General features: G+C 39.8%; 1 protein-coding gene across 1 annotated transcript in view; it reads right to left on the bottom strand.

Annotated features, from left to right (window-relative positions):
- Positions 1–13,375, bottom strand: part of LOC126210179 (disheveled-associated activator of morphogenesis 1) — a 515,367-nt gene that overhangs the window by 22,932 nt on the left and 479,060 nt on the right. The window contains exon 21 of the mRNA XM_049939341.1: positions 10,684–11,022. Within this exon, the coding sequence (XP_049795298.1) occupies positions 10,684–11,022 (339 nt within the window). The remainder of the gene's footprint in view (positions 1–10,683; positions 11,023–13,375) is intronic.

Here is a 13,375-nt window from a genome sequence, read left to right as displayed (position 1 = left end):
ATCCTCCGCCCCAGGGCCAGATGCTGTTCACAGTCAATGTTGCAGCACCTTTCTCTTGCAGGCAAGCACTTTCTACTTAATACGTACAACCGCATCTGGCCAGAGGGCACGTTTCCCAGACAGAGGCACGAAGCCACTGTCATACCCATACCTAAGCCCGTTAAGGACACAAACATTCCTTCGAGCTACCACCTCATTTCTCTCACCAGCTGTGTTTGCAAGGTGATGGAACATATGATGGCTCGAATCTCACAATTTACTAACCACTGCACAGTGCGGATTTCGAGCACACAGTTCTGCAGTTACCTATCTCGTCACTTTGTCCACCCATGTCACGAATGGTTTTCTGTGGAAATCTCAGACTGCACCCGTGTTTTTCAATTTGGAGAAAGCCTAAGACACCTGTTGGAGGACTGGTATCCTCCGTTCTCTCTACATGTGGGGCTTCCATGACCGCCTGCTCTGCTTCCTTCAGGAATTTTTCAAAGATAGCATTTTCAAGGTACGTGTGGGTTCTGCCTTGTTGGACACCTTTATCAAGGAATACGATGTGCTTTAGGGTTCCGTCCTGAGCGTCGTCATCTTTGCTATTGCCATTAATCCTATAATGGCCTGTCTCTTGCAGAGCATCTCTGGCTCCCTTTTTGTTGATGATTTTGCCATCTACTGCAGTTCTCCAAAGACCTGTCTCATTGAGTGGCATCTTCAGTGATGTCTCGATTGTCTTTACTCGGGGAGTATTGACAATTGCTTTTGTTTTTCCACTGACAAAACCGTTTGTATGAATTTCTTGCGGCACAATTGCTTTCTTCGACTGTCTTTACATTTTGGGCCCGTTTCTGTTCCATTTGTTGAAACTACAAAATTCCTGGTGCTCATGCTCTATAGGAAACTTTCTTGGTCCTCCCACACGTCTTACCTGTCAGGCCGCTGCACACAGTCCCTCGGTGTCCTACGTGCCCTCAGTGGTACTTCCTGGAGAGCAGATCAAACCACCCTCCTCCATTTGTTCTGCTCCCTTGTCTGTTTGAAACAAGACTATGGGTGTTTCATGTATGCATCTTCGCGTCCGTCCCCTCTTATGCCGTCTCAATACTATCCACCACTATGGCATCCGTTAAGCCAGTGGCACCTTTTACAGTAGCCCAGTTGAGAGTCTGTATGCAGAAGTGGTGAACTACCACTGTCCTACCACCATGACCTTCTTCTCAGCAGGTATTTATGCCATGTGTGGCCACCCATCCTATGTTTCTCTGTTACCTCCTGTGGAGTTCAGTTTCGGCTCTTGTTCTGGCAGCTTAACTTCACACTAACTGCAACTTTCACGGTGGGTGTAAACCCTTCACCACCTTGGCTTCGTGCAGCAGCCCTGGTTCACACTGGCCTTCATTTGCTTCTCAAGGACAGTACATCAGCCTCACTGTATCGCTGTAAGTTTCACAACCTTTGCAATAGGACCTTTGTGTACACTGATAGTTTTTGTTCTGACGGTGGTGTCAGGTGTGGCTTCGTCATGGCACCGACAGCTTCCGGAACATTTCTCAGTATTTACAGCAGAGCTCTTCGCCCTGTATCAGGCCACGCAGTACATCCGGAGAGACAGGCTTTTCAATTGAGTCATCTTCTCAGACTCCCTCCGTGCGCTTCAAAGCCTTTGTGTGCCGTACACGATCCATCCCCTAGTGTAACAGCTCTAGGAAAGCTGGCACATCACTCTGACAGGAAACGAAGGAGCTGAGGCTGCTACCGAGACTGTAGTCCTCGTACCTCAGCCCGCTAATTCTTATATTTCCTCCGATGATCTCTGTGTTGCCGCCTGTCAGCAGGTGATGTCACTTTGCCATCACCACTGGTACTCCTTTCGTGGGAACAAGCTCCGGGTTTTTAAGCATCTCCTGGCAGCTTGGATGACCACCTCTTGAACCTATCCCCGTGAGTTCATTTTCGCTAGGTTGTGTATCAGGCACTGGCTTTTTAGCCATCGCCATTTGTTAAGTGGTGCTCCCACACCACTTTGTACTCACTGCGCTCAGCTTCTGATGGTCCGCCACTTCCTGATGGAATACCCTTTTTGTAACCCCTTACATTCTCGTTTGTTTTTGCCGTCTGTTATTGGCCATTTTAGCGAGCGACGTTTGGGCTGTCGACCATGTTTACTTTTTATACATTGTAACAATATCGCGAAGGCCATTTAATTTTTAGTTCGTGACCTCCGTTTCTTTGTGGCGTATTTTATAGACCTTTCTCCCTGTCCTTGTTTTTAGCCATATACCGTGATAGCGTTACGGAGATGTTTAGCAAACTCAAGTGGCAGACTCTGCAAGAGAGGCGCTCTGCATCGCGGTGTAGCTTGCTGGCCAGGTTTCGAGAGGGTGCATTTCTGGATGAGGTATCGAATATATTGCTTCCCCCTACTTATACCTCCCGAGGAGATCACGAATGTAAGATTAGAGAGATTCGAGCGCGCACGGAGGCTTTCAGACAGTCGTTCTTCCTGCGAACCGTACGCGACTGGAACAGAAAAGGGAGGTAATGACAGTGGCACGTAAAGTGCCCTCCGCCACACACCGCTGGGTGGCTTGCAGAGTATAAATGTAGATGTAGATTGGGATTAATGTGTATTCGTTTTTAATTCCTCTCTTTGTCGTGTTCTACAGCTGTGATGCGAGCACATATGACCCTAGTGTATATAATAATTGGTAATTTTTACATTTTGGACCATCTGACCACTGCTGAATGAAACACAATTTTCATGCCATACGAATTTCACCTGTATTCTCTGCAAGTCATCTTCAGTGGCCTGGAATATGTACATATTTTTACTATTTAGTTTTACATTTTGGTGCAATGTACCTATAGGTTATAAACAGTTATGGTGGTTGGTTTATGCTATGATGTAGATATATTTTAAATTCTAGTTACAGGTTGCGTGAAGGATTATCTACATATTACGTTTCTGTTCTTATAATTACCACTTGTGGCTTTTTTCCACATTTCACAGCACTAGGAACTGAACACTTGTTTTGAGCAATGTTTTGGTTTGTGTTGCCAACTTTTAAATGTTATTGCCGAAGATCGAATGTTCTTGCCAACTTTCGAGTGTGATTTTTGGAGTATATGTGATCTGATTGTGTATCCGTGTGTGTGTGTGTGTGTGTGTGTGTGTGTGTGTGTGTGTGTCCAGAAGGCAAAGGGAGAGGGAATTTTTTCTTATTTGTGAGGGACAATTTTTATGTCATCATTTCTTTTATTAAGTGTTGTAGGGAGCCTGTACTGATGTACGTTTGCTCATTTATCACGTTTGTTTTCATCGATGGCTTTCTGAATGTAGAAGTTTTCTTGCATTTGTATAAGATTATTCCCATTATTTTAATGTCTTGTTCCATGTTTAGGGATGGTGGTAATTGTGTTTTAAATGTTCTGTAAATGTGGAATGGTTTGTTTCGTACTTCCAACACATGTTATGTTCTTTGTACCATGTTTTAAAATTCCTGCATCACAACTTTTACAGTCATGTTTATTCAGGGTGATTCACAAAGATATGCAAATATTTTAATGTGTTATTCTACAACTAAAACAAAAGAAAAAAGCTCAGACAAACATAGGTCCGCAAATGTTTGGTTATGGAGTTATGGCTAAAACAAGATTTTGCCTGAAATTTAGCAACTTCACTAATATTAAGCCATTGCAAAACTGTATAAGGTTAAAGTAAAGCATGGTTTCCATTTATTTTGTTGTTATTTGTCTGGTGAATCTAATAAAACATGTCCCAGATGTGTATCTGCAGTAGTTTCCCAGAACACCCAGAGAACCAAAGATTATTATACAAGTAAATTTGTTTACTTTCCATTAAGAATGTAGAAACATTTATGTTATTGTTGACGACCATTATTGAATTGTTTCAGTCGTTTCCTAACCTTGAGAGTAGTTAGTTTTCTGTATTGTTCAGTGAAAGAATGTAACAATAACAGTGTATTTAAGTGAAACCACATAGTAACTGTTGTAGCGTGTAGATTATTTGTGAAATAGGGATGCCTTTCAAATTTACGACAGGAATACTCCAACATGGTGTTCACTTATGGCAAATGTGATGGTAATGTTACAGCTGCAGTTAACAAATATTCCGTATGTCAACCAACTCAGAGGATTCCGAATGCATGAACCATTAGTGGAGTATTTCGAATGTTACAAGAGACAGGTTCTCTACCTAGCGTTCATAATCAGTATGATCATTCAGTATGTGAAGACAATGATGAGGATATTATGGGCACTGTTCAACATATCCTGCGTACCAGTACACAACGTATCTCTCAGTGATTAGGCATTTCACAATCTAAGATACGGCGTAAACTGAAGTACAATAATCTGTATCCTCACCATACAAAAAGTGCATTTACTGATGAGGCACAGTTTACTCGAAATGGTATAAACAATTTACATAACGAGCATGTATGGTCTGATGCAAACTCACTTGAAACAGTGCAACATAATTTCCAGCAGCGATTTAGCGTAAATGTGTGGTGTAGTACAATCAACACATACTTTATTGGACCATTCATTTTCCCAGAATGTCTAACTGGCAAGACGTACTTACAGTTCCTTAAAGTGAGAAATGCCCCAATTGCTTGAAGATGTTCCACTTGCTATGTGATTGCAAATGTATTTTCAACATGACGGCGCTCCTTCACATTTCATCAATGCCGTTACTACACATTTAAATGAACATTTCCCCCAGAAATGGATTGGTCGTGGTGCTACACGTCTGTGGCCACCCAGATCGCTCAATTTAACACCAATGGATTTTTGTGTATGGGAATGGATGAAAGACATATTTTATGAGGTCAAAGTCAATACAAATGAGGCATTACTTGCTCGCGTTATGAATGCAATAGACGAAATTAAGAACAACCCTGTGAAACTGAAATGAGCAACAAAATCTGTTCATGAACATTTATTGTGAATGTACTGTGAATTTGTATGTTCACTGTACAATTTCCTTAACACTGAGCTTTGATTTTCTGGTTCAACATGAATTCTTGTGTGCTATGGTATTAATGAAGAGCAGATTATCTGATACAAAAATAAGCAAATAGGAAATATCATTCTGGTTGAATGTAGACTGGTGTTACTAGTGGATGGGCAGGTACAATATTACAGTTAACGTTATTACCATCATTTTTCCAAAATTAAAGTCTCAACAACTTCTGTTGAAAACTTTGTGCAATTGTTTGGAATTTAATAAACAAATTGGGCAAAGTAGTTAACAAATTAAAAATTTTATGAAATCACTTCTTTGCTTCTCTGCATGTTCTGGGCAACTACTGCAGATACATGTCTGGGACATGTTTTATTAGATTCACCAGGTCAATAACAACAAAATAAATGGAAATTGTGCTTTACTTTAACCTCGTACAGTTTTGCAATGGCTTCATAATAGCGAACTTTCTAAATTTCAGGCAAAATCTTTTATTATCCATAATTAAACATTTGTGGACCTATTTTTATATGAACTTCTTTCTTTAGTTTTACTTGTAGAATTACATATTAAAATATTTGCATATATATTTGAGAATCACCCTCTATATTCCTGATGATTGGAATTTATCCCTCTTGGTAGTTGGTTGGTTTGGATATGATTGGAGGGTTTGCCCGATCTTATATGCTATCTGGAGGCCTTGTCTCTTTAGGAGATTTGCAACTCTGTGTATTAATTTATGTTTGTAAGTCATAGTGTACCATCTGGTTCTTTTCTGTGTGATGTTGTCATTATGTGTGTTTGTTGATTGTGTTTGTAAGTTTGCAGCTTCTGAGTTATCTTGTATTCTAGAAGTGTTTTGTTTGTTTTGTATTTGTGTTTTTATTTTTTTGATTGAGCCTACTACATGTGTGCCGTACCCATTGTTCCTAGCTATTTGTATTATTGTGCTCATTTCTTTTTCATAGTTTCTCTTGTTCAGTGGGATCCTGTTTAATCTATGTAACATATGGCTTAGTGCTGCAAGCTTCTGGTTGTGGGGATGATTAGATGTGGAATGCATTACTGTCTTTGTAGCTGTTGGTTTTCTAAGCATGTATGTTTACCATTTACTTTTCTTATTGTTATGTCAAGAATATTTTTTTTTTCTTTTTCAAATGTTAATTTTATGTTCCGATGTGCTTTGCTGATTTCTGAGTGGATTTCATCTATTTTTTCACATGGCTCATCTGCCAGACAAATAATGTCATCCACTTATCTGTACCAATATATGATTTTGAAACTTTCATTAGTGGTTATCTTTTCAAATATCAGATTTTCTAAATGACATGAAAATGTTTGCTAATGTTCCTGATAGTGGGGATCCTATGGGCAGTCCATCCCTTTGTAGATAATATTCATTCGAACTGAAAGTAGTTTTGTTCAGTTGTCAATGTGAGCATATTTGTTATTTCTTTTTTTGCTTCTGTGGTGATGTTGCTGTAGGATGTGAGATTTCGTTCTATGATTTCTATTGTTTCTGTGGTAGGGATGGAGGTATACAAATTTTTTGTCGAATGAAATCAGTGGTGCTGTGTGTGGTATCTGTACGTTCTGGGTGTGTTCTATTAGGTTTCCTGTGTTTATCACTGTTCTGTTGTGTTCTGTTTTATAGTGTTTTGTAAGTAACTTTTGGAGATGTTTGGCTATGTGGTATGTTGGGGCTTTCTTGGCTCGGTGTACCATCTTTGTGTACCTTTTGTTGGCTGCAGTGTGTTGGTGCTTGTGGGTTTTTCTATGCTATGTAGTGTTTCTGTTTGTCTGTGAGTGTGTTCAATGTTTTTCAATGTTCGTTTCAGGTTTGCCTGGAATCGTGTAGCTGGATCTGACTTCAATTTCTGTATGGTGTTGGTATTTATGTGTTCCTTGGTTTTTGTGGTGTATTGCTCTTTGTCCATGGGTACGGCTACATTTCCCTTGTCTGCTCCTGCTATTAGTATGTTGTTGTTTATGAAGTTTAGTTTTAACCTTTTCATGGTAGCTGTTTCTGTTTCATTGTTCTTACTGTATGTTTGCTGTGTTTGTTTCATTATGCCTTTTATTCCTTTTTTACTAGTTCTCTTGTCACTCCTATGTTTATTTCACAATTATTTTGTTGTCCTTCACATGCAAGGATGTGTTCGGCTTCTACTTTGAGATTTTCTATGTATTGGTTGTTTATTTTTCTGTTGGCACAGTGTTTCAACCCTTTTTCCAAGATCATTTTTTTCTTTTTTGTGTAGTTTTGTCTCTGATAGATTAACTAAACATGAGTAGTATGTGTATTGGTGCTCTTGTGATTTCACATTTAAAATGTAAATATATTTTTTTGTCTTTTTTATTGGTAGTTTCATTATTTTCTGTTTATACTTGTTTTATAAATGTTCCACTGCTGTGTATGTGTTGTGTTCAGTTTTTTTCTTTTAGTGCGATGAGAACTGTGGGATTTCCTACGTTTTGTGCCAATTCTAGATGAGTCTCATAGAGCATCATGTTTAGGTATGGTACTATTTTTTCGACTATAGCATCTTAATTTCATTTAGCAACCAACATCATTCTGCAATTGTTTTTGACTTCTGTGCCACTGTAGAAATGTTCTTAACTTTTACATTAATATAACTTTGAATTAAATCGTTTATTTTGCATGTTTTGTTGAATTTTATGTGCTGCATCATCTTATGAAGTCTCAGATGTATTTTCTTGCATCTTTTGTACATGTTGATAGGGAATGCTTGACATTGCTGTATTAACATCTTCAACTTTTGTAGTTTTGTCTTCCTCATGTCATATTACGGTATATTGATAATTTTTACTTGCTGGGCTGTCTGACTACAACTGAATGATACACAATTTTTGTGCATTACCCGCTTTGCCTTCATTCTGTGCAAGGAATCTTCAGTGGCCTGGAATAATATGAACACATTTTTACTATTTAGTTTTACATTTTGGGGCAATGTACCTATAGGTTATAAACAGTTCTGGTGGTTGGTTTTTGCTATGATGCTGAAATATTTTAAATTCTACTTACAGGTTGCATGGATGATTTTCTTCATATTACATTTCTATTCGCTCTTTGTATATACCAAACGGGAAAGCGCTGGTAGATAGACACAATTAAAAAAAAAAACACACACACACACAAAATTTCAAGCTTTCACAACCAACGGTTGCTTCGTCAGGAAAGGGGGAAGGAGAGGGAAAGACGAAAGGATTTGGGTTTTAAGGGAGAGGGTAAGGAGTCATTCCAATCCCTGGAGCGGAAAGACTTACCTTAGGGGGAAAAAAGGACGGGTATGCACTCGTGTGGATGGATATGTGTGTGTGTGCGCGAGTGCATACCCGTCCTTTTTTCCCCCTAAGGTAAGTCTTTCCACTCCCGGGATTGGAATGACTCCTTACCCTCTCCCTTAAAACCCAAATCCTTTCGTCTTTCCCTCTCCTTCCCTCTTTCCTGACGAGGCAACCGTTGGTTGCGAAAGTTAGAATTTTGTGTGTATGTTTGTGTTTGTTTGTGTGTCTATCGACGTGCCAGCGCTTTCGTTTGGTAAGTCACATCATCTTTGTTTTTAGATATATTTTTTCCCACGTGGAATGTTTCCGTCTCATCCCCCAGGCTGTGGCTAAGCCATGTCTCCGCAATATCCTTTCTTTCAGGAGTGCTAGTTCTGCAAGGTTCGCAGGAGAGCTTCTGTAAAGTTTGGAAGGTAGGAGACGAGGTGCTGGCAGAAGTAAAGCTGTGAGTACCGGGCGTGAGTCGTGCTTCGGTAGCTCAGTTGGTAGAGCACTTGCCCGCGAAAGGCAAAGGTCCCAAGTTCGAGTCTCGGTCGGGCACACAGTTTTAATCTGCCAGGAAGTTTCATGTCAGCACACACTCCGCTGCAGAGTGAAAATCTCATTCTGGAAACATCATCAATCTTTGTTAAAAGGAAAAAAAGGACATTTTATTTCTGTAACTATACTCTGTTCATCATAAGAATAAGCCTGATGTAAACATTACACCATGTATTCTTCCGTGTTTGCTTCAATCTCACTGGATTTCGTTTCACGTGGAGCGGAAGCCACATCGTGACCAGTAGAGTCAAGTACAATCATAAGGATACATTTTATGCTGTGCACGTAGACTGAGCAATGAAGTGCAGGACAATAGCCTTACCAGTGCATTAAACTTGGACAGGACTGGCCAACCAGCGGTCCAACTAGCCTTGCTCAGACATAAAACGAGATGGGCAAAGGAACAACATAGCTTTGAATGTCATTTAATTTTTAAAGAGAATGAAATAATATTTGGCAAAACTCCAGCACTACTGTGCACTTCTTAGGTGACCAGAAAGAAAGCATAAAATGCTCTCATTCTCACCTGACACAGTGTTCTAATTACAAACAAGAGTGATGAAAATTCTGAACTTAAATACAGAGGAATTTTTCTGAGCGAGCTGTGTGTGATGCAAAAGCATACTCAGGGATGTCACTGTACTGTTGAATACTGAAGCCACTGAAGGTATTAATTACAGTCAGTCATCTGGTAATCTCCTAGTTCCTTCCTTATCTGAATACTGAAAATACATTTCAGTACTGAAACTGTCATCAGCTACATCGATAACGAGTCGATCAACAACAGAATCCACAAAGCCATCCATGCACCGCATTGTCTCTGCCTCTTTCATGACATGCCGTTCTATATACTGCCAGTCTTTGGCAGTGACATGTGAAAAAGGTGTGTGCATTAGTTTCAGTATGTCAGGCAGCTTAACAGTCTTGTTATTTCTCGGGCCAAGCCCCTTAACTTGAGTCCAGATCAGATCTGTTGGGTTCATATGGTAATGGTACATTGGTTGTAAAAATGCATTTATTTGTGTATTCTTTGATGCGGTTAAAATGATTGTTTTTCTTGTTTCTACGACACACTTCTACATCTGTGATATAAAACAATTTAAAAGTTAAATTGTTATGTTTTCTTAATTTAAGCAACCTTTATTAACAGTCTTTCGTAAAATATTGTTAATTAATTTATAGTTGGAATGAAAACAAGAATTTTGCATGCAGTATGTAATTAAAAACAAGATGATGATCGTTATTCATAAAAATGAAGATGAATTTTACAATTACGAGATGTAGGTGCGTCAAATTGAACAAGAAAAAGAAATTAATTTGGGCAAAGCTTGAACCAGCAAACCATTTACTGCAATAAGTTACCAAGCTATTATGCCACTGATACCGCTATACACGAATATGCATTTAAGTCTCAACTGTACCTAATACTGTTGCTCAGAAAACTTCAAAGCTGATCATCTCCATAAATTTATGATAAGCATTAAGAACGACCTATTTCTCGACACTTTTTAACAGTGTTCCAAAGGTTTGGTTCCCTACGGAACAGGAAGCAGCTTCAGCCATTTTCATACTGGGTATTAACAGTACGAAAATCAGAGCACAACAGTGCAGAGCTGAAATAAAAACTATGTAACTAAAGTGTGATTCAGAAAAATGTTGATGGCTGCTAATACATTTGAACATCTTAAAGTTTCATTTAAGGTAACTTGGTATTAATATATCCAATACATATGTAGGACCTACTTCCAAGAGCATAACAACACTGTGTGTGTGTGTGTGTGTGTGTGTGTGTGTGTGTGAGTGCGCACACGCACCATCATTTCCCTTGTTGTGTCATGTCAAAATGTGTGCAAACTTACCTACTGGCCAAGGCGCGTTTTGCCACCGACGGCGGTCACAACTCTCTCTCGACCACCGTCCACAGACGATCCGGGAGGCGATCCGTTCATTCGAGCCTTGCGGCTGCGCTTAAATTTGGCAACATCGTCACTAAAGACATCTCCAGTCCGTAGGGCCGATATCAGATCGTCAAACTCCCCCTTGGCTGCTGAATCACTCTCACGGCGCCGCAGACCTATGGCAATCCGGCCATCAGGGCCGGGCACAGTGCCATTGTTCAGGCCGTTACGGAGTGAAGAACCTACTCGAGCTAGGATGCTTTCCCGAGAGCTCTTGCGTTCTATTGTGCGCTTTTTCAACTGAAATAGAAAGTACAACATTGTTAAAATAGGAGTTTTGCACTTCTGTCTCTTCTTAAAAAGGAAGGTAATGAAATGAAACATGAAAATATTTTATTATTTTTGATTGACAATTGTAGGCACATGGCTGCACATATGGGAGCATTTATGCTGTAGTGGCTCATATCTGTAGTTGAATGCATTACTTGCAGTGGTGTGGAGGAAAAACTGTGCTCTCAGCATCATATGACAACAGTGACTTGTTTTTGATCGAAAAATGTTGTTTGGCATGGAGAAAGAACATCATACACACCACAATTTCTTTCACTGTTCCTATTAACAGCTCAGAAATTATCCAGAGAGCATTTTCAGAAAGTTACCAATGGCACATCAAACTTTCAATATTTTAAGTATTGGTTTACCAGATATAGTCAATCAGTTGTAGTTTCAGTCAAATATTCTCAGTACAGTTTCTGTGGAAGAGAAATTTGTACTTGCTCTGAGGTGGTAATTCCTCAGTTTTGATCTACATTTAACTAATGCAGTACATCTGCCAAATGTATATCTTCCACTGCTAATTTACTGAATAAAAAATCAAATTAGGTGAAACAGTAATATTAATTACAACAAATATTACGCTAAATATTATACAAACTAATTGTTGCAATTTCTGCATGCATCTGGTCTCAATAGGTTTGTTTTCAAAAACTAATGAAATAAGTACCAGCTCAATATTGTCACACAGTTCCTCCTTGAATCTATTTTTGAAGAATAGAAGAAAGATTAATCTCTGTATAGGGTGCCAGAGAAACTTTGTAATGAGGAACAATCCAGTTGACTAAGACACATTAGAGGGAACATGAAGTAGCCAACTAGGGATGGGCAAACTCGTTCATCTTTGGTAACTAGTTCCCTAGTGATCGCTCCCCCTTGGAGTACGAAGTTTTTATTCATAACAGAATTCTCACTCACTTGTAATTTTCGTGATTCCGTAAAACCTCTCGTTTAGCCAACTACAGTATTATGTGGCTGGTTGCTGTGAAATAATATAAGGTGGCTCACGAAAAACTGGCACCAAGTACAGACTACTTGCCAATTACGCATGATTTGTTGACCATTATGAGCAGAATAGACGAACATGTAATAATTAGGCAGTGAAGCTAAGGCAAACAACAACTTTGAAACAATAGATGACGATTGGTGGGCGACAATGAGCTGTCTAGTACTCGAGGCCAATTTTTCGTGTGCCACCCTGTATCACTGAAATAATATTGTAGAAGGTATCATATTCTCTTTACAAAATGTGACACCAGACACTTGACTATGGAGTGCGGGCTTCATTCGGTTGTAAATCAATCTGCTTTCCATAACAATGAACATGGCCTTTTACCTCGGGTCAAAAAAAGATAGAAAATGGCCACTCGTGTGTGCCTTGCCAATTTCCTTTGCGTGTCTAATAACAAAAAATCTTGCCTTTTTACAAGTGTTTCTTCTGATGTTTATCAAAATAGTGAAGTAAGCTGATATGCCATTCTGTTACCTGAAAAGATGTATGTATTATATACCACATAATCTTTATGTAATATATGTAATTATAAAGTGCATTTCAATTGCCGGTCATGGATGCTGAATAGAATACGAAAAGAACCAGAAGTTCAGAGTTCAAAAAAGGTTTGAAACAGATCTAGAATGGGCGTGCACAGCGAACGAAACGAACAAGAACTCGATACTGAACTACGAGAAGTCGACAGTGGAACTGCGATGAACGCAAAGGACGAGAACGCCCGATCGAGAAAGAGACGGAGACGTGTACGGAAATGGGACCGAGGCTGGAACAATACTGGCCTACGTGCCATTGCAGGAATGAGACCGACTGTCTCCCATTCCCGGGAACTACAAAAAGAAAGCCGCGGCCGAGACCGAGACAGACTGGAACGGGACCGAGGCTGGAATGACACTGGCAGACTTGCTGTTGCGGGAATGAGACCGACCATTTCCTGTTCCCGGGAACTTTAAATAGAAAGCCGCGACCAAAGTGAACTATAAAAGACTGTTGCTTAGAATTCGTTCCTCACTCATTCCATTCATCTCGATGAACCGTTCCTTTGGACCCGTTAGTTCACGAAGGACCCATCTCTACAGGCAACCGCAGCTCAAGTTTTAGGATGGTCAGCAATGGTCACTGCTCGGTACTTTTGTCTAATGCAGAGTGTGGCAGGCTGTGAGGTGATCAGCAATGCTGCAGGTTCAGTGTATTGGTAAAAGTTTGACTGGCTTGTTTCGTGATCGCCAGCTGTGCAGGCAATGTGTGATTAGCAAGTCTGCAGCATAAACGTCGCCTTAGCAAAAAGCATCAGTTTCTTAGAAATTTTTG

The sequence above is a fragment of the Schistocerca nitens genome, chromosome 10, assembly GCF_023898315.1.
Source record: "Schistocerca nitens isolate TAMUIC-IGC-003100 chromosome 10, iqSchNite1.1, whole genome shotgun sequence".
NCBI lineage: Eukaryota > Metazoa > Arthropoda > Insecta > Orthoptera > Acrididae > Schistocerca > Schistocerca nitens.
Note: the sequence above shows the minus strand (reverse complement) of the source record. Positions and strands in the feature narration are given on the sequence as shown.